This window comes from Onychostoma macrolepis, chromosome 01, assembly GCF_012432095.1.
Source record: "Onychostoma macrolepis isolate SWU-2019 chromosome 01, ASM1243209v1, whole genome shotgun sequence".
In the NCBI taxonomy this organism is placed as follows: domain Eukaryota; kingdom Metazoa; phylum Chordata; class Actinopteri; order Cypriniformes; family Cyprinidae; genus Onychostoma; species Onychostoma macrolepis.
In genome coordinates, this window is record NC_081155.1 from 8082989 (window position 1) to 8104447 (window position 21459).

At 39.2% G+C, this 21459-nt stretch overlaps 1 protein-coding gene across 1 annotated transcript; it reads left to right on the top strand.

Moving 5' to 3' along the window:
- Nucleotides 1-582: 582 nt before the first annotated feature.
- LOC131543521 (uncharacterized) lies at nucleotides 583-2589 on the top strand. Its single transcript, XM_058780908.1, has 2 exons — nucleotides 583-1597; nucleotides 1718-2589. The coding sequence occupies exons 1-2, from the start codon at nucleotides 583-585 to the stop codon at nucleotides 2587-2589; spliced, it is 1887 nt and encodes a 628-aa protein (XP_058636891.1).
- Nucleotides 2590-21459: the final 18870 nt, after the last annotated feature.

Here is a 21459-nt window from a genome sequence, read left to right on the forward strand (position 1 = left end):
TGGCCCAGATCTGGCAAACAGGAGCGGTCCGCCCAAGTGCCATCGTTCCACGCTACATGTGGGCCACATCATCATTCCACATGTGCCCAGATGTGGGCCGGATCTGGGCTGACAATATGTTGCTATTTGGGTGCATATAAGTTGGTCCCCCCAAATGTTTAAGACATTGTTATGGCCTTGATTTTTTTGTAATTTGTTAGTAGGTCACTTGTTAAATGTTAACTGTTAGATGCTAGTTGTTGTTAGTTTTCTAGTTATTTGCTAGTTAGCAGTACATTAGTTTGCCATTAGTAGTGCGTTAGCTGTTAGTTAGTTAGTTAGCATTTGGATAGTTTTCTAGTTAGTTGCTAGTAGCAGTATTTTAGTTAGTTGTTTACTACCTTTGCTATCCCTTCTGTGAATACTTATGCAGGTAGAGCAATGGATGGATGAAAATTTCACTCAAACTGTTTCAAGATACAGAGCAAAACATTCATGAGTGAAAGTGGCTATGGTGAATTAGCAAAGAATATCTGGAACTGAAAAATAGGCATGTTAGAATAACGGTAACATCTAAAAATCACCAAGAACTCAATTAATGACATGAACTGTTTGACTTCAGGTGATTCACAGGAACTGAGGATTGTGCTGCTGGGAGTCTGTGAAGCTGGAAAGAGTGCAATAGGAAATGCAATACTGGGTCAAGACACATTTGAAGAGAGCAGAACCAGAGAGAGTGAGATACAGAGAGGAAGAGTAGAAGACAGAAACATCTCCATCATCGACACTCCAGGATTCTTCAACACTCAGCTGACCGATGAAGAGCTGCAGCAGCAGATGATGGATAGTCTTTCTCTCGCTCATCCCGGTCCTCACGTGTTCCTGCTCGTCATCAACCTGGAGACCTTCAGAGAGGAGCAGAGGAACATTGCAGAAGAAATTCAGGACAACTTTGGAGCTCAAGCTTTAAAGTTCACCATGGTGCTGTTTATCGGGAGAGAAAAAATGACAAAGAGAGAATTGATTGCCTTTACATTTACTATTAAGTTTCAGGAACTAATCAGGCACTGCAAACGTAATTATCATGTGATAAACAATAAAAATGAGATCAATCAAACTCACATCACAGAGCTTCTAGAGAAAATTGATGAAATCATCAAGCAGAATGATGGTCAGCATTATGATAATAAGCTTTACATGGGGTGTCCAACAAAGAGCAGGAAAGAAACAAAAAAACAAGGAATGAAGAAGGGCAGAACAACAGTGCAAGAGACAAAACAAGAGCAAATAAAAATAGTGCAAGAGAGTCACACACACATTGTAAAGGAAAAAAGCATAACAAATGTTGTGACTGAAAAGAAAGGTTTTAGTTCTCATGTGACAAAAATCGAGAGAACAGAACTTTATGAAGAAGAATGCTCCAGAGTTCCCCACGAAAACAAGAATGATGAAGAAGAGGTGGTCAAACAATCAGTCAAATCACTGAAAAGCTCATTTGAACATATGCAAATAAAAAAATCAGTCCAGAAACCAGAAGAATACTGGACATTAAGCACAACAATAAAATGGGACCAGAAGAAAAAACAGACAGAGACAACACAACATCCAACCCAAGCAGGTGAGAACAGTTTTATAACACTTTTCCCAAATATCATGACACATTTATGAAAAAGTTCAATGAAACTTTAAAATCAAATAATTTTTTTGTTTGTTTTTCTGATCTGAAACTCCATCCCAGAGTCCATACAGAACAGCCACATAAAACCTGGCGAGTGCACAGATCTCAGGATCGTGATGGTGGGGAAAACTGGAGCTGGAAAGAGTGCAACAGGAAACACCATCCTGAGACAAAAAGTGTTTGATGAAGATTTTTCTACTGAATCTGTGACTAAACAATGCCAACAACATCAGCAGATGGTAGAAGATAGAATCGTCTCAGTGATCGACACTCCAGGACTGTTTGATACAAAAATCAGTGAAGAACAAATGAAGCATGAAATAGTGAGATGTGTAGAGATGTCTGTTCCTGGTCCTAATGCGTTTCTGCTGGTCATCAGATTAGATGATAAGTTCACAGAGGAACAGAAAAACACAGTAAAATGGATTCAGGAGAACTTTGGAAAGGATGCTGCATGTTACACCATCATTCTGTTCACTAGAGGAGATCAGTTACAGATTAAAAAAAAAGCTATTGAGGAGTTTCTGAACAATAACAAGCAGATTAGAGAGCTAGTTGGAGAGTGTAAAGGTCGTTATCATGTTTTCGACAACACAGATGAAGAAAATCAATCACAGGTCACTGAACTGCTGAAAAAGATAGACAGAATGGTGATGGACAACGGAGGACAGTGTTACACAAATGAAATGTACGAGAAAGCTCAGAAAAAAATAATGCTGAAAAAGATTAAAGATGCAGCATTAGTGGCAGGAGCTGTAGGAGCAGCAGTTGCAGGAGGTGCAATGTTTATTTCTGCTCCTAGTCGTGCAGCTTTATTGGCAGGAGCAGCTGCTGGAGCTGCAGCAATGGCTGCTGCTAATGGAAAATCACTATATGATGCTAAAATCAAAGGGGGCACCACAGTTTTCAAAGAAAGTCAAGCAAAAAAATGATTCCAATAAGCAGAAGTGAAATACTGAAAATATAATATATTAAAGGAAGGGATATCAACTTTTGAGTTCATTTTGGAGTGAGAAAGTGTTTTTTTTTTATTATAATTTTTTTAACACTCATGTTGTGTGCTGGTCATTTTGACCAGAAGAAGATATATTTCCTGAAAATGCTAATTAATATTATCGCATTGTTCTAAAAAGTAGTGATGGTGAAATTAAGCTTTATGAATCATTAAGCTTGGTTCACAAAAGGGTTAATTTCTAGAGGCTTCATTTGCTCACAATACCACATGGTGGCCAAAGAGTGTAAAACAAGCAGATATATTACAGACAGAGGTGGATAGTCAATGGGTCAGAAAGTAAAAGTCCTGCCATATGTTTATTCCACCCATGAACTCAGCAGCTGATTTCACCAGAGAAGGAACCAAGTCATTCCTTTCAAGTCACAAACGAGTCTCGAGTCAAATCCCAAGTCTTCAAAGAGTTAAAGTTAATGAGATAATTAAGTGACTAATTAAATGATGATCATGCATTAGTGATGAACACCTGCTGTTATTGAGAATCACAGAGGATCAGATGTTGATATTTTATTGGTTAAAATGATACCACCATCATGGAGGTCAGTGTTTGCTTTAATTGGGCTCTTGACCCTTGACTTTTTCTGTCAGATCTAGCTCTCTGTAATAATGCATGTGCTGTTATAAAGCAGAAAGATCAGTGCTGCGCAGTGAGCATCTAATAGCTGTTTTCATATGATGAAGGAACTGACCTGTTTACCTCCAAAATAACTTTTTTATTTATTTTTTATTTATATGCTCGGGTTTTCAATAACCAACCCTGTGAAACTACAGCATAAAAATGAAAGCGTTGCTTCAATAGTTATATTGAATGAATCTTAAATCTATGTAATGCATATAAATATTTAAACTCCATTGTTATTTAGACACACACAGACATCAAGAACCAGCATATGAATCTCAACAATGGTGACAATCAACAAAATGCTTCATGCTGCAATGCATACTGGTTAACACTATAGTAAAAACTCCCTTCATGCACTGCAGCATGAATTATTATTGTCACCATTGTTGAGGATCATATGATAAGTGTTCATGTCTAAAAGCCTGAGTGCTACATTTTTTGTAATATTTTAACATTACGGTGATATTTGTTTAATAATATTTAGTACTTATCTGGCAGGGGAGACACCATGATCAAGAAGGCAGTTCACCCCAGGCCATGGTATTGTAGATTTAAAGACCCCACTTCAAAGCCTTTTGATGATTTGTTTTTCCTCTTGGGGGTTTGAGAGCTAGAATGTCAGTGCAAGGGCAACGACGGAATGCTGCAAGATTCGTGTTATTGGAGTATCTGGAAATGGACCGTGTGACTTTTAGCAGAAGGATACTGCAAAGTGAATTGGGATTTAATCCTTCTCAGCTGGACTTTGTCTTTGCCTTACTGGGTAGGAAAACTTTTGAAGTGATATTTACTACCCTGTTGCTATATGAACAATGTCTGGAAAGATTTCAAAGAAAGAAGAATGAGTCTGCTTGTTTTCAAAAGATTGATTTGATTCAATTAGCTGAGAGAGAACTCAGAATTGTGACAGTGGTGATGTTTTCAGAGAGGATTAAGCTTGAGGATATTTCCACATGGCTTTCATTGCATTGCTCAGTTACAAAAGCCTTTCAAATTAAAGATGTAGATGGAGTCAAGACAGGAGCCTCAAGATTCCATGTTCGTTTGAGAACTAACGAGAAAAGTGAGCTCTCCCACCTGCCATCCATGATCCAATTAGGCTCGATTAGAGGCTTTGTGTTCTACAATGGCCAACCTGAGGAGTGTAGGAAATGTGGATCTTTGAGCCATCTGGCAACCGCGGTGAAGTGAGCCGTCATCTGTGAACACCCGGTCAAGTGAGCCGCCACCTGGATTCTGCTGCACGTCTATTTGTGGTATTACGGTACGGAGACACGGAGCGGCCAAACAGCTGACAAAGACCTATATTTCAGCGGTTATGAATTAAATGTGCCCCAAAACACAAAAAATAAAAGATACAGTTATATTATGTTCAAATATAGTATACTGTGGAGTTTTCCATAAAAATAAAGTCTGTTAAAATACATTATAGCACTGATTATTTCCTACTATTTTCTACATGCATTATTCTAATTAGTTAATACAAAAATGTCAATAATTTTTTTTTTTTTTTGAACGACCAAGTCTCTGTGTCAACTTTCCCTGGGTTTTACTGTAGAATTTGGGAGATAATGAATGGCAAAGTCTGCCACAATGCATTATAGCACTGACCAGTCCTTGACATTTAGACAGGCATTATTCTAATTCCTTCAGAGTTAACATGGAATTTTCAATGCATTCTTATTCAGGACACCCAAGACTCTGTCTGTGTCAAGTTTCATGAGATTTTACTGTAGAATCTGGGAGAAAATGAATGCCAGTCTGCCACAATGCATTATAGCACACCTTCACATTTAGACAGGCATTATTCAAATTCCTTCAGAGTTAACAAGAAAATTGGAATTAATTCTTCTTCAGGACACCCAAGACTCTGTCTGTGTCAAGTTTCATGAGATTTTACTGTAGAATTTGGGAGAAAATGAATGCCAGTCTGACACAATGCATTATAGCACACCTTCACATTTAGACTATTCGTTTAGACTATAGATTATTCTAATTCCTTCAGAGTTAACAAGACATTTTCGATACATCCTTCTTCAGGACACCCAAGACCCTGTCTATGTCAGCTTTCACTGTGTTTTAGTGTACAGTACAAATGTGTAATATTCAAAAAAGACAAAAAATGTGGTCCAAAACACTAAAAAACTATTAACATGCATATTTATAATGGACATTATAAAATATACCATTATATTATCTTCAAATATATTATACTATGGATATGGAAGATTATATGAAAAGAAGCATTTTGCATTGTTTTTATTAGCATGTCAAATTCCCAGGTGTCTCTTTTACAGAAGCAGTCTCTTTTACAGAAGCAGTCTCCACCACATATTGTTTGCTTACAAATGTTGAGGGTCTGAGTGGTCAAGCCAGTGCTCATCTACTGTCTTTACTTCTCTGACTTGTGTTGTAGATATTTTTCTCTTTAATAAAGAACACGGTCAGAGACAGAGTCTTTTGAGATTTTACTCTTGCAAGAAGGTCAGACAATACAGCAGTGAGTTCTGCAATATGTGACAAAAATAAGTGAACATGGTTCTCTGCTTTTATACCCCTTTGCCCCATGTTTTCAATAGCTATCTCCCAATATGACTATATGGCTAAGCAAGCCTCATGAACACATTCGATATGTTTCATTCCTCACGTCGCGTCTTCCCAAAAGTATCACAATATCCTGTTTTTCCTAAGCAAGCAAGAACAAGCAGGTTATTGTGACATATTCTCGTGCAAGGCAGAGAAAGGCAGTGTTATGTGGTTTATAGGTACACAATAACCTTTATAGGAGGCTCAACACAATGATCACAACAGTACGTCCATTGAACCCACGGCTTTAATGATCCCCCCCTCACACAAACACCAACACAAGGTTCCTACCTCGTTGTTAACCTGATACTACATCCCCCTTTCTAAACAAAGGATAATCTTGAGCAGATGGAAGAATAACATTAAGAGCATTTCTAAACTGTAACAGAAGGCTCTTTCGATTACTTCTTATACTGCAATATATATCCAATGATTAAATATAATCATTAAAATGTGATCAAGATCAGTAACAACACACAATTATATTTCTCAACTTTTACCATACTGTTCAGCTATGATGCACTTTGAACATGTGCTTCTGTAAACACTTAATCAACAACATAAATTGGCGACAATCAACTACTCCTTGCCCTTCCCCATAACTCAGGTGCCATTCCTAAGAACAAACAAAGTCTTTCAAGTAGGATGGAGGATTCCTTATTCCATAACATCTCTCACACGCTGGAGTCTGCCGACTGGTTACACTCTGTGCTCCTGGTGTGGCAGGAGTGTGTGTGGTGTCAGGAACCGTGCTCTCTGGTGCTGGCTCAGTTGAGTTGGCAGGTTCTCCAGGAGCCACAGGGGTTGGCGAAAGATGGTATCTGTTTCTTCGCAGAGTGCCCCCAGGCGTCTCAATGATGTATGACCTTGGTGTCCCGGCAGTAGACACCACAGTGCCTCTGTCCACTGTATCTTTGACCCACACATGATCACCAGTGCGAAGGTATGGCAAGTTGCGTGCTCTGTGTCTTCGGTCATAATTCTGTCGCAGTTTTTGTCTGTACCTTAGTTCTGTCCTTTTCAGGTTGTCCATGTCTGCGCACCCTGGGTTAAGCTTGGATGGAATGACAGGAACTGGCGTTCTTATTTTCCTTCCCATTAGAAGCTCAGTGGGACTGTATCCGTTCGCCAGGGGAGCAGCTCGATAAGCCATCAGGGCAAGATAAGGGTCGCTGGATTTCTTGAGGAGACTTTTGACTGTCCTCACAGCACGCTCCGCCTCCCCGTTGCTCTGTGGGAAATGGGGACTGGATGTCACATGACTAAAGCCCCAATCCTGTGCAAACTGTCTGAAGATCTCGGAGGCAAACTGTGGGCCGTTGTCTGAGCGGACCACTTCAGGTATACCATGACATGCAAAAACAGACTTGAAGTGATCAACTACAGCTCCAGATGTGGTGGATGTCAGTTTGGCTACTTCAAAATATCTGGAGAAACAGTCCACAATGACCAGGTATTGTCTGTTGTCTATGTGGAACAAATCTGCTCCTACAGTGGACCATGGTCTTGGCGGGAACTCAGAGTAAATTTCAAAGAAACGATGATGCCTACTCTCTCGGCTACACACATCACATTTCTCTATCATGTTTGTCAGCTCTCTGCTGAGCCCTGGCCACCACACTGAATGCTTAGCTCGCTCTCTGCATTTTGTTATTCCCAGATGGCCCTCGTGCAGCTTGGACAGGATGTCTGCCCTGAGTGATGCTGGGATGACTATCCTGCTGCCATACAATAGTAGACCATCTTGAATTGTGAGCACACCTGAAAATGGCAGATACGGCTGGAACACTTTGTTAATGGAAAATTTATCTGGCCATCCTTCGACACAGAATTTCTTTAAGTGCTGGATTGTGGGGTCGTCGTCCTGGTGTCTCTGAATTTCCCTTAACCTCTTTTCTGTAGCTGGGAGATTCGCTACGACGGAGTTGACATAGAAGTTGATTTCCTCCTCCTGCAATCCTTCTGCAGTGTGACTGACAGGAGCTCGGGACAGCACATCCGCAGTTGCAATGTCTTTGCCAGCCACATGTGATATGGTGTAGGCAAACTGCATTAATTGCATGCGCAGACGCTGTATGCGTGGAGGAAGTTCATCTAAGCTCTTTGAGCCTAGTAGAGGAATCAGGGGTTTGTGGTCGGTTTCAATGTGAAAACTCTTCCCAATGAGGAACTCTGCGAACCTCTCGCAGCCCCATGTTGATGCTAGCGCCTCCTTCTCGAACTGGGCGTAACGCTGCTCAGTGTTGCTGAGGGCTCTCGAGGCATACGCCACAGGTTTCCACTCTGTGTCTGTTTGCCGCTGGAGAAGAACGGCGCCCATCCCATATGAAGAAGAGTCAGCGGAGACACGCGTTTCAGCGTTAGGGTCATACAAAGCAAGCCCTGGGGGTGTCGTCAGTTCTGCTTTGATGTTCTCGAAGGCCTGCTGTTGTTGTGGCCCCCAGGCCCACATACTGGACTTTTTCAGCAGGTCTCTGAGTGGTCGTGTTCTCTCAGCCAAATGAGGCAGGAACTTTCCCAGGTGGTTTGTCATCCCCAGGAAGCGTCTCACCTCGCTGACGTTACTGGGTGCTGGCATGGCTTTAACAGCGCTCACTTTATCAGGATCAGCGCTGACGCCTGATGCCTCAATGACCTGCCCCAGGAACTTTATCTTGTTCTTAGAAAACTCACACTTGTCATTGAGCGTCACTCCCGCCTCCTGTAGTCGTGACAGTACTCTCCACAGTCTCTCATCATGGTCCGTCTGTGTGGCTCCCCAAATGAGCACATCATCCATCTGACACAGAACACCGACCAGGCCCTCCAGGATGCGTGACATACGCTTCTGGAAGTGTTCTGGTGCTGACGAGATCCCAAAGCACAGGCGATTGTAACAATACCTCCCGAACGGAGTTATGAAAGTGGTAAGCAGAGATGACTCCTTGGACAGTGGAATCTGCCAAAAGCCTGCGTTGGCGTCTAGCTTTGAAAACACTTTGGCCCCAGCAAGCTGTCCTAGAGTGTGTTCAACTGAGGGGAGGGGGTGCTTCTCTCTCATAACTGATTTGTTCAGCTCTGTGAGATCGGTGCATATTCTCACCTTGCCTGTGCGTTTCGGCACCACCACCATAGGCGCACACCATTCAGTCGGCCCCTCCACCTTTGAAATAACTCCCTGCTGCTCCATACGGTCCAGCTCCTCTCTAACCTTTGGCAGGAGTGGGAGGGAGATGCGTCTGGGAGTTGAGAGAGAGAAAGGCTGAGCCCCTGGTTTCAGTACTATGTTGTACTCGCCCTCCATTTTTCCTAATCCACAGAAAAGCTTTGGGAACTCCCTTTTCACTGTCTCTTTGGAGTCCAGGCTAATGTTATTTATTCTGGCGACCAACTGCAGTGCCACTGCAGCAAGCCCGCCTAGCAGTGGTGTGCACAGCCCCTCCAAAACGTATATTTCCTCTTTAGTGCTTTTACTGTTCTTACTGAGAGTGGCTGTGAACTTGCCCTTCACATTCAGACGAGTCCCACCTGGCCCCAGCAGAACCCTTGTTGGTTTCTCCAGCCTGCTGAACTGGCCCTGGTTATACAGCATTTCAGGTATAGCGGTGACATCTGCGCCATTGTCAATTTTAAAGCGTGCATTGAGATCCTCCACATGTATGTCTGTCATCCATGGGCTGCCATTTGTGTCCACTGACAGTGAACCCAGAAATGCAACTTCCTCACCAGTGTCCTCAACCACTGTAGCTACATGCATTTCACACATTCTTTTAGTTTTGCACACTCTGGCGTAATGTCCCTTTTTTCTGCATTTATTACATATTACCTCCCTAGCTGGACACTGTTGTAGGCTATGCCATCTTGAATCACCACATCTTCCACATTGAGCCTGTCTTTCCTTCTTCGTTTTATCTGTTTGCTTGTGTTGCGGCTTGGGTTGCTTTGAACGTGCGCTATCGCGCTGCCGCGCGTGCATGCTGTCAAGCTGAGCGTTGGAGATATCTGCTTTAAAGTTCTTTTTTTTTTTCATTTTCTTTCTCAAGAGTCAGTTCAGGATTCGAGTTGTAGCTGTTCTGACAAGCGTTTATCTCTCAGACCCACAACAAGTCTATCTCTCACCATTTCGTCATGCAGAGCCCCGTATCCGCAGTGCTCCGCTAGGCAGTGCAGCGCTGTGTGAAAGCTGTCAGCCGACTCACCCATCTCTTGCTGCCTCTGATTAAACTTTGCCCTCTTGAAGATCACATTTCTGCGTGTTACAAAGTGAGCATCCAACTTCATCTTAACTGTGTCGTACTCGCTTCTTCTGGGCTGAGGTGCAGGGAATCCAATATATCCTACGCCTCCTCCCCCATTGTGTAAATCAGTGCATTCACTTGATTTTCGTCCGCTTGCATCTCCAATCCAGATGCGATGCGGAATCTGTCGAAGCATTTAATCCACTTAGTCCAGTCTTCGGCTTTGAATGTGAACTTGTCTGGTGGAGAAACTTGAAACTGATTCATGTCGCCATCAGTGAGCTCGCTAGCTTTAGCGTTAGTCCCAAACTTTCGGTAATCGGCGAAGAGAGAGAAAAAAAAAAAAAACTTGACAGCGTCCTGCGTTATTTGTAGACGTCCGTCTAGATAAAGTGCTTTATGTCTGACACCATGTTATGTGGTTTATAGGTACACAATAACCTTTATAGGAGACTCAACACAATGATCACAACAGTACGTCCCTTGAACCCATGGCTTTAATGATCCCCCCCCACACAAACACCAACACAAGGTTCCTACCTCGTAGTTAACCTGATACTACAGGCAGAAGCAGGCCTCATAGGCCCTGTGCTCAAACAGTTATATGATGTTATATGTAGAGCCCTGCATTTCGGCCCGGGCCCGACGGGCCCCGACTTTTTTACGTCCCTAGGGCCGGGCTTCGGGCCAATTTTCACGTCATAGTTCAGACGAGTGCCGGGCCCTCCTTGGTTTTCTCCTTATTTTTATATTTTAGACATCCATCAATGTATAAGCCAAGTGCTTAGAAAAGCGCTATATAAATGTAAGGAATTATTATTATTATTATTATTATTATTATTATTATTATTATTATTATTATTATTATCAATTAGTGATGAAAAAAAATCACTGCGCTGTTGGAAACAACACGAGACCGTGAAGAGCGGCTCGACAGTGTTTAGTGTCCAGCAGCAGCAGAGAGCCGTCAGCGCAGCTGTTCTGCTTCAAATACACGCGGTAAAGCTTGCCATAAAGCCCCAGCAAAAGTAATTATCATGAATGTGTCTGGGGGAAATAGTAAGGAGATATTTGAATTACTTACTAATAAACTAGTGTTTTCTGTGTCAGTGTTGCATCAGTGTGGATTCATCTCCTCATTAGACGCGCCTTTAGAGAGAAGTGCATCTTCACGGATTATGATTATAATGAATGAGTTTTTGTTTTCAATTTGATTTATTTCGTTAAGTAGTAATTTAAAGCTTTCTATAGATATATTTATCATGTCTGTGAGGCATGTATTCGCTGACTTTCGGTTCATTTTTGTGAAGCGCTCCTGTTCAAGAGGAGACGGCAGAAAGCTTATCGCTTTCTTAAAAGCACAACGTTTTGTTGATATTGTCAGCGCACACAAATAGAAGTAGACCCTTTACAGTTCCGAATGATGTATTACTCTTACCTTTTATGAGCAAAAATTACGGCCTATTTTAAGTTGTTTCCATTGAAAAAAAAAAATGCAATTGATTGCGCTGGCGCCTCCATGTCCTGCGCTTTAGCTTCAGTTCTCTGCACAAACTATTGGAGCACACATTTATCTAGGTTTAACCTTTAAACATTGTTATATGCTTGAACTGTTTTAGTATATCTATAGATTTTATTTTAGGCAAGTCGTGATGATTTGAGAAGGCTAAATTGATCAAATATGGCTTTGATCAGCCTGCCGGTCTGCCGCTGGCTGCTTGGTCGTTACTTTAAGAAAGAAATAACTTGTTTAACGAACAATAAATGCTCCAAACGTTTTTCAAAATTAACTTAATAAAAAAATTAAAAAAATTAAAAAAGGAAAAAAAACGAAATATAATCACTTTGCCATTAAATAAAAAACTGAACTATTTTAATAGCTGAAACATGAGCCGTTTTGGGAGAAGGGGGGAAAAAAAAGACGGGCTCGGGTCGGACTCGGGCCAGTAATTCTGATAAGCTGTCGGACACGGGCCGGGCTAGGGCCTGAGCATCTCGGGCCAGGGCCGGGCTAGGGCCTAAATTTGAGGCCCGTGCAGGGCTCTAGTTATATGATGACTTGTGATATAAAATAATATTGGAACATGTGAATATGAAATATATATGAGTAAATATGAATAATATGCATATAGTAAATATATGTAGGCTAAATATGATATAATTATATATTTCTCACACAATTTCCCCCTTTTAGTCATTCTTTGACAAGTTTAAGGATACATATTTATCAGAACATGGAGTGCATGTGCTCCTTTAAGGCTTTAACATACCCCTTAATTAGCTGATAAGTGAAAAAAGACATCACAAGCTTAAGGCATTTTTTTGTGTGAAGAAAATTATATAAATCTCCTGACACATAGCCTATCTCATCTCTTCATTAACCTTCTGTTTACAGTACCTCATACCATGGATACAGACCTGCTTGTACCCCTTTCATTAAAGAAATTTCTGTTTACTCAGTCTCCGAATCAGTAAAATAAATAGTGTCATGCATAGGTGGTTTTGGTACAAAGGATGGCACCGGATGCACAACTGCTTTCTGTGTCAGGGATGAAAAACACAGAAAACAACAAGGTAGCACACAAATCAGCAGTATTATCCCCAATCCTACAGGTAAACATGTATGAAACAGCCAATTTCGCCAACCTCCCCACAATGATGTCAACCACGCAAACCATAAATAATCTGCTTTCACTCAAAAAAATGATTTGGTCTAAATTGACATTTTATGTAATTCAATTGCATAACAATTTTTCCATCCATTTAGATTACATAGTTTTAACATAAACAAATCATAAACTTAATATGATTCATATCCATCAGTCATACATGAATAAAACAGGTAAGATTTATGTAATAATTCACAGCAAAGTCCCCACACTGCTCAGTGTTCTGATGCTGTTTAATCAGATCTTGAGAGATTTAATGTCTTCTTTTTTTTCCAGTTGATTTCATCTTCAGCTGTGGCTGAAGTCAGTTGTAGGTCTTGTGTTTCTCTTTCCTTCAGTGATTCTTCTTGATAACAGCAACTGTTCATCATTAATGATCAATCATCACATAATTGTCTCCTTAACTCCAGCACTGCTTCAATTCTACTTGAACACTCTGTACTGTGGAAACACATGAACACTGAGCAGTGTACACTTTGTATACTGATGTGCATTTCCCATGTTTCTGGTGTTGTGTTAAATATTTGTGGAATAATGTAATTTTTCTTGTGGTTACAGTACATCAGTGCAGCAGATGTACAGATGCACCGTGTGTATTTGGTGGATCCTTCAAGCAACCCTGCAGAGGAGGCAGATTCAGAAGCTGCTGCTCAAAAATTCCGGTTCTTATGTAATTTAGTTCATTCAATCTAATCATGTACACTGCATCTATGTAATTGTTTCTAAATTGTAGTATTTTTGCACATATATAAACAATAATTATATTTTACCATTTCATCGTCACACAGTGAATACTTTCAGATAAGGACTATCCACCACCGTGTGAGAGAGTGGGCAGATATTGAATTCACAGGAGCTGTTATGCAACACCCAGTTCAGCATGATACATATAGCTGTGGTGTGATGGTCATGATGGTAAAATAACATAGATGTGCAATTACATGCTGTATTCACGCTTGCATTTTGTATTTATTTTAGCTTCATATTTGGAGAAGAGCTATTTACAATATTTCAATGACTACAGTAGGCAATATACAGTACATACAGTATTTATCTTGAGTACATCACTTATTTTCTTTCTGTCTTTTTTTGTTTCTTTGTTTTTTGTTTCTTTAGATGGCAAAGGCAGTCATGGAGGCATTTCCTAAATTGCCTAACATGGAATTTGGGACTACTGAAGAAGAAATGGCAGAGGAACGCACAGCTATGGCACTTGAACTACTTGAGGCTTTAGGTATGCGTTTTTTTTTATTTATTTATTTATTTTTTTTAAATTGTATTGTCATAAATTGTCAATTTTGTTTTTCATTAGTGTTTGATGCAGAGAACAATTGTTCCATGTGTGCAAAAGAGGAAAATCCAGGGTCTGCCCTTACTGACTGGGTAAGGTGTTGATTTTTAATGTTTTCTTTGTTCTGGTTACTGGATTAAAGTGTTTGCATTTTGTGGCTTTAATAGAAAATAGATATAGCTATTTTCCTTGCACTTGGCCTTTGGTAGCTGTCAAGTTCATATTAAGAACTATTGCAGATTGCCAACTACTGTAAATAATAAAAGACAACTCGTAACCATGACAGTAGCATTTTTGGTAGCAAGTTTGTAGATGATGTTAAAATATGTTTTATCGATACAATCTGTTTGTACTATCTGACTTTCTTTTATAAAGGTGTTGTATTTGTTATATTTACAGATTCGGTGCGACAGCTGTAACAGGTGGTTTCATGTACCGTGTGTGGACATGGACAAAAAACAGTTTGAACATGCCAGAAAAGCTGCCTGGGATTGCTGTTTGTGCAAGGCTTGATCCAGAACTTTCATTTCATTTCATTTATTTTCATTTATCAGATTAAAGACTAAAGGGTATCGTGCCTTCTCTGTGGCAGCTCCATGTCTCTGGAATAGCCGCTCTCCTCATATTAGATCCTGTAACTCATTGGGTATGTGTAAAATTTTTGCTGAAAATGCATCTCTACTCTATTGCTTCAAACTGCCCTCAGGGGCCCTCAGGGGCCCTCAGGGGTGGAGTCTGAGTAGTGACTTGTTTTCGGTGTATTTTTTATTTGTCTTTGTGCTGACAGTGTAAAGCACTTTGGTCAATGTGTTGTTTTTAAACATGCTTTAGAAATACATGTTGTTGTTTTTATGTTGTTACTTTTTGATTCTGAAGAGTTGAATTCTGAAATACACTGCTACTTCAATATATATGCATATATATATATATATATATATATATATATTTCAAGTGGTTTATGAAGTTGTTAATTAATAATATTATGTGAAATTTTCAATGATTTAAAGGATTTCCTCATGTGAATGTTGAATAGCATAGAATTACATGTCTAGAACATGATCTGTCCTTGGTTGGAGAAAAGCACCCAACATGTTAAAACATACATATACTCTTCTTTGACAGCTTAGGTCATTAGGTCCTCTCATGTACATGACCAGTTTACAGTTTACTTTATTCTTGAAATTTCCAAATAACAAAAAAATAATAATAATAAAAAAAAACTTTAGTCAAAAACCACTGGTAGAATAAAAGTACTTCATATCTGAATGTTTTGGGAAAGTTACTGATTAGAGCTTGGATTTCAACAAACCAGCCTCGAAGAAGTTGCATTTTTCTCTATGTATATGTGTTATTGTCTCCTGCCATTACGAATGAGCTATATAAATAAACGTGTCTTGCCTGTAAAGTATTAAATAACAGAACTTTTGAACCACATTTTTTGTCTTTTTTAAATATTACACATTTGTACAGCAAAACGCAGTGAAAGCTGATATAGACAGAGTCTTGGGTGTCCTGAAGAAGAATTAATTCCAATTTTCTTGTTAACTCTGAAGGAATTTGAATAATGCCTGTCTAAATGTGAAGGTGTGCTATAATGCATTGTGTCAGACTGGCATTCATTTTCTCCCAAATTCTACAGTAAAATCTCATGAAACTTGACACAGACAGAGTCTTGGGTGCCCTGAAGAAGAATGCATTGAAAATTTCATATTTACTCTGAAGGAATTAGAATAATGCCTGTCTAAATGTCAAGGACTGGTCAGTGCTATAATGCATTGTGGCAGACTTTGCCATTCATTATCTCCCAAATTCTACAGTAAAACCCAGGGAAAGTTGACACAGATAGAGACTTGGTCTTTCAAAAAAAAAAAAATTATTGACATTTTTGTATTAACTAATTAGAATAATGCATGTAGAAAATAGTAGGAAATAATCAGTGCTATAATGTATTTTAACAGACTTTACTTTTATGGAAAACTCCACAGTATAATATATTTGAACATAATATAACTGTATCTTTTATTTTTTGTGTTTTGAGGCACATGTAATTCATAACCGCTGAAATATATGTCTTCGTCAGCTGTTTGGCCGCTCCGTGTCTCCGTACCGTAATACCACAAATAGACGTGCAGCAGAATCCTGGTGGCGGCTCACTTGACCGAGTGTTCACAGATGGCGGCTCACTTGACCGGGTGAGATAACCCATAATGCACTGTGAGAGTCGCGCGCCGAATGAATTCCCGCGTCTCGCCAGAAGATAGCGCCCGCAGCTGAATCATCCATTCATTAATTTTAGAAGCGCTTGTCCACGGCGTAATACAACAAAGGTACAAATTAATTGTAAATTGACTATTAGGGTTTATACATAATTTCCATGACAGAGTTCAAGATAAATCCTTCAATCTTACTACTGGAGCTGCCTGTTTCAAATGATTATTAAACAGCAAGCAAACTATGCAAAAGCGGCAGTCCTTCCGGTGCACTGAGTGTCCGAATTCACTCACTCGTTTTCATTCACTCCTTCAAGTGAACTGTATGAGTGGACTAATGCAGGGAATAGTGAATGAGGGTATAGGGGGCGATTTCGGATACAGCCAGTGTGTGTGTGTGTGTGTGAGAGAGAGAGACAGAGAAGCAAACCCAGCTCATGACAGCTCTGGGTAATAAATAACAGGAAAATTGTTTAATGGTCAGGTTTAAGGAATATATATATTACATCCTAGGTTTTTTAACAGTCTGTGGTGGCTGTTCACACCAGTGTTTTATTTTTGTACTGTCACCGCAACATTAGTTTACACTAAAATAGAAAAACACCAGTATGCAAAAGTCTATGGGACTCTCTCTGTGCTTTCTCATGAAACAGTGGTGTGGTTTTGTATTACTTTCAACCTTGAAAATCTTCCCCTTATGGTTCTGTTCCCACACCAGTACTGCACAATGGATGACTTCTTATATTTCACAATCTGTATTAAGACATCTAGTATTGGAATAATTCAGCACATTAGTCAGTATATGAATTGCTTTCATGATCATACATCATTTTTAAGTAAGACAATACCATATTCAGTAAATATCATAATATAGAGTAAAAATGAGTAAAATTACACAATAGTAATGTTGGGACTTTTATATTTTCTGCGTATCCAATTATTTCACACAATGGTATATGCAGTAGCTTGGTATGTTCCTGCGCTATACAGCAGCAGAATAATATAATGCAATCTGAGAAGGGGAGACAATTTACTGTGGTCACTTGGAATGTTAAAGGACTGAATCAACCAGTCAAAAGGTGTACGATGCTGGCACATTTAAAATCACTATCAAGTGATATAATATTTCTTCAAGAAACACATCTAAATAAAAATGAATATATTAAGTTAAGGTGTAGGTGGATTGGTCAAATGTACCATGCTACATGCACAGTTAGGTCAAGAGGAGTGGTCATTCTCTTCAGAAAAGGCACAGCGTTTATCCATAAGTCAACTATTGTGGATAAAGAGGGCAGATACTTAATAGTTGGAGAACTGTAGGCACTACCCATAACATTGGTAAATATTTATGGACCTAATACGGACTCGCCCTCATTTTATAAACGTTCTTGCTCAGATCCCTGATATTTTGCTCACTAATTTACTTGTTGGGGGTGATCTGAATTTAGTTTTGGATCCATATTTAGATCGTTCATCTTCTCGCAGAGCTCCTCCTTCAAATTCCAGTATCTTTCTGAAAGAATATTGTAATAACTCTAATCTGTTTGATATTAGGAGACGTTTTAATCCACAGGACAGATCATACTCTTTTCATTCTAATGTCCATAATACACAAATAGATTACTTCTTGGTAGATGCTAAATTGATGCCCCTCACTAGTAAAGTCGTGTATCATGACATAGTGATCTCAGATCATGCTCCTCTCTCATTTTCTTTAAACGTTTCTAGCATGCCTCATTGTGATAGGATATGGAGACTTGACCCACAACTCCTAAAGCAACCAAAGTTTTGTGATTTTATAAGAGAACAAATCTCCTTTTTCTTTGAGGTGAATGATTGCCCTGAAACTTCCCCCTCAATACTTTGGGAGACTATAAGCTTATATCAGGGGCTGTATTATTTCTTACCAGGCTGCAAGGAAAAACAGAAAAAGGGCTAAATTGGTAGAGCTGGAACAGCAAATAAATTGTTTAGACAAAGAAAACGCTGTGCATCCATCCATAGAGACTTATGAGAAAATACTTTCTTTAAGATTTAAATATAATCAGATACTTTCAGATCATATCATCAGAGGATTCCTATACACGCAACAAAAATGTTTTGAATTTGGTGACAAACCCCATAAGTTACTGGCAAGACAAATTAGGAAAATAGAAAGTGATCGAACCATAAGTAAAGTTAAGTCAGAAAATGGTGACATTTTAACATCACATAATGAAATCAATGAGAGATTCAAACAATTTTACGAAGAATTATACTCTTCTAGGTCCTCAAATGATGATGTCAAAGATTTCTTAGACAGTTGTGACCTTCCTACCTTAGTCCAAGAAGATTTTAATGCCGTCAATGCTGAGCTCTCGGTATCAGAAATATTAGATACTATCAAGACAATGAAATGTGGGAAAGCCCCTGGCCCAGACGGCTATCCCAGTGAGTTTTATAAAGAATTTGGCGATCTGCTCTCACCTCATCTATTCAAAATGTACACTCAAGCATATAATGTTGGCAGGTTACCTCCTACTTTAAATTAAGCCATCATAACAGTCTTGCCTTAGAAAGGGAAGGATCAGTAGAAGTAAGTATAGGCCAATATCACTTTTGCCATGTGACCAAAAAATCCTGGCTAAGGCTTTATCCATTAGACTTAGTTCTGTAATGGACAAACTTATTCATCCCGATCAGACAGGGTTTATTCCTAATAGGCATTCGTCTTTGAATCTCAGACATCTTTTTAATATAATTTACTCTCAAAATACACACATAGATGATCTGGTCATTGTTTATCTTGACGCAGGGAAAGCTTTTGACCAATTAGAATGGTCCTATCTTTTCGCAGCTCTAAGAAAATTTGAAATTGGTGATCATTTTGAAAGGTGGATAAGAACTCTGTATCATAAGCCATGTGCAAGGATTCTTACTAATATAATTATTTCTCCTCCTTTCAGTCTATATAGAGGTTCTAGACAGGGCTGCTCATTATCCCCTCTACTCTTCGCCTTGGCCCTTGAGCCTTTTGCACAGTCTATTCGCTCTAACCCCAACATACATGGATATAGCACAAATAATACAGTAAGCAAAATATCATTATATGCTGATGGTATCCTGTTATATATCACTAAACCTCAGTCTACTATTTCAACAATCTTAGAAACGGTCTGTCATTACGGTACATTTTCAGGTTACAGGGTCAACTGGTCTAAGAGTGAATTAATGCCTATAAAGGTCAGAGATATTTTTGTTCTCCAAACCTTCCCATTTAAAAGAACGCAATATAAACTTACATATTTGGGAATTGAGGTCACAAAAGATTTTCAGTCATTATTTAAAGCTAATTTCCCCCCTTTAGTGACTGAACTGCAAAATAATATTCAGTTCTGGAGATCCTTGCCCATTTCTTTAATAGGAAGGGTTAATATTATTAAAATTATCTTTCTCCCACAAATTCTTTATCTTTTTCAAAACATCCCAATATTTTTACCGAAGATTTTTTTTCGAACAACTAGATTCCATTATTATACCCTTTTTGTGGGATTACAAAGCCCATAGAATAAGTAAAGCACACCTTTGTAAACCCGAAAGCTGTTGGTGGAATGGCACTTCCAAATTTTGCCCTTTACTACTATGCTTGTCCTCTTCAGACTAGTATAATGTGGCTAGATCATACTGTAGCACTCTCAATTTGGATCCAAATGGAAAGAGAGGCATGTAGAGCATACGATATTGGTGCAGTCATACTGTTCCCTATGAAGATAGACAAGTCAGTATATAAACATAACTGTATAATTCATAGTGCAATTTGTATTTGGAAGCAGATCAAATCAAAATGCAATAAAGCCATTGTCTTTCCTGTTACCAATCAGCGGGAACCCTTCATTTACCCCTTCTACTATGGATGCTGCTTTTACAAAATGGAGGGACTTAGGTCTTCAGACTATTGGAAAACTATTCATCAATGGCACTTTTTCCACCTTTAGACAGCTGCAGGATAAATATGGTTTGCAGGCAAGTAACTTTTTTAGATATTTGCAGATTAGGGATTACGTAAGAAAGCACATACCCTGTCTTAATGAGGCTACTCCTGATAGTTTTGATGATCAGTTTAAAATTGCAGTGGGAGCAAGAATTGGGGGATGAGATATTCAGAATCCTGGGCTGATGCACTAGAGAATATTCATACATGCTCAGTCAACTCTAGGCACTGCCTTATTCAATTTAAGATTATCCATCGACTCCATTATACTAAAACAAACTTACATAGACTTTTTCCAGATGTCTCCCCATTTTGTGACAAATGTCAGACTGATGTAGCCACTCCCTTGCATAGTTATGTTCTTTGTTCTAAATTAATCTCATTCTGGACTGAAGTAATTAAAACTCTGTCAGATATTTTACACTGTGTATTAGAGCCTGACCCACTTCTTGTGATATTTGGAATTTCTGATAAAATCATGTCACTTAAAAAAATCTCAACAATTGCTGTCCTATGGACTTGTTGTGGCAAAGAAACTTATCCTAAGGTTTTGGAAAACGACAGAAACCCCATCAGGTAAACTTTGGTTGGAAGAAATGATTAAGGTACTACATCTGAAAAAAAAAAAAGTAGATTCCTGTTGGTAAACAGATTGGATAACTTTGATAAGATTTGGTCTCCTCTTCTCCTATATCTTGATAATGCAGGCTGAGTAATCATGCGGTGTTGACCGCACCATTAGTATGGCATGATTTAAGTCCCTAAGGGTGGGGAGGGAGGTAAGGGGTTGTTTTGTTTTGTTCCATATGTTTGTTCTGCTTGTATGTTCAGTTTTTTACATGTTATTTAGTTTTATTTTTCTTTCTATTTTTGTTTTATTTCATTTTGTTTTATGTATACTGTACATATAACTGAAATCATGGTATGTAACAATAACAATTGGATTGTTTCATTGAATACCTTAATAAAAGATTTAAATACGGAATGTAGGTTTTGCCTAAAAGTAACTAGAGGAATTGGTGGCACACAGGTAGTAATATGTAGGTTAAATGTATTAAAGAAATGAGCAGAGACTTTTAGAGGTTTTATCAAATGTTGTCTGTGATACAACTGCACGTGTAAATTAAGTCCAGCTGGTTGCCTGGGTATGTTTCACATCTGGATGGAGTAGCCCCAGAGTGCAATCTGGACAATGGGGCGGGGTGACACATTAAGGTGGGGTAAT

Coding starts and splice junctions, on each gene's coding strand:
- LOC131543521 (XM_058780908.1), top strand. CDS start 583: ATGAACTGTTTGACTTCAGGTGATTCACAGGAACTGAGGATTGTGCTG. Junction 1,598..1,717: donor ACAACATCCAACCCAAGCAG/GTGAGAACAGTT, acceptor ACTCCATCCCAG/AGTCCATACAGAACAGCCAC.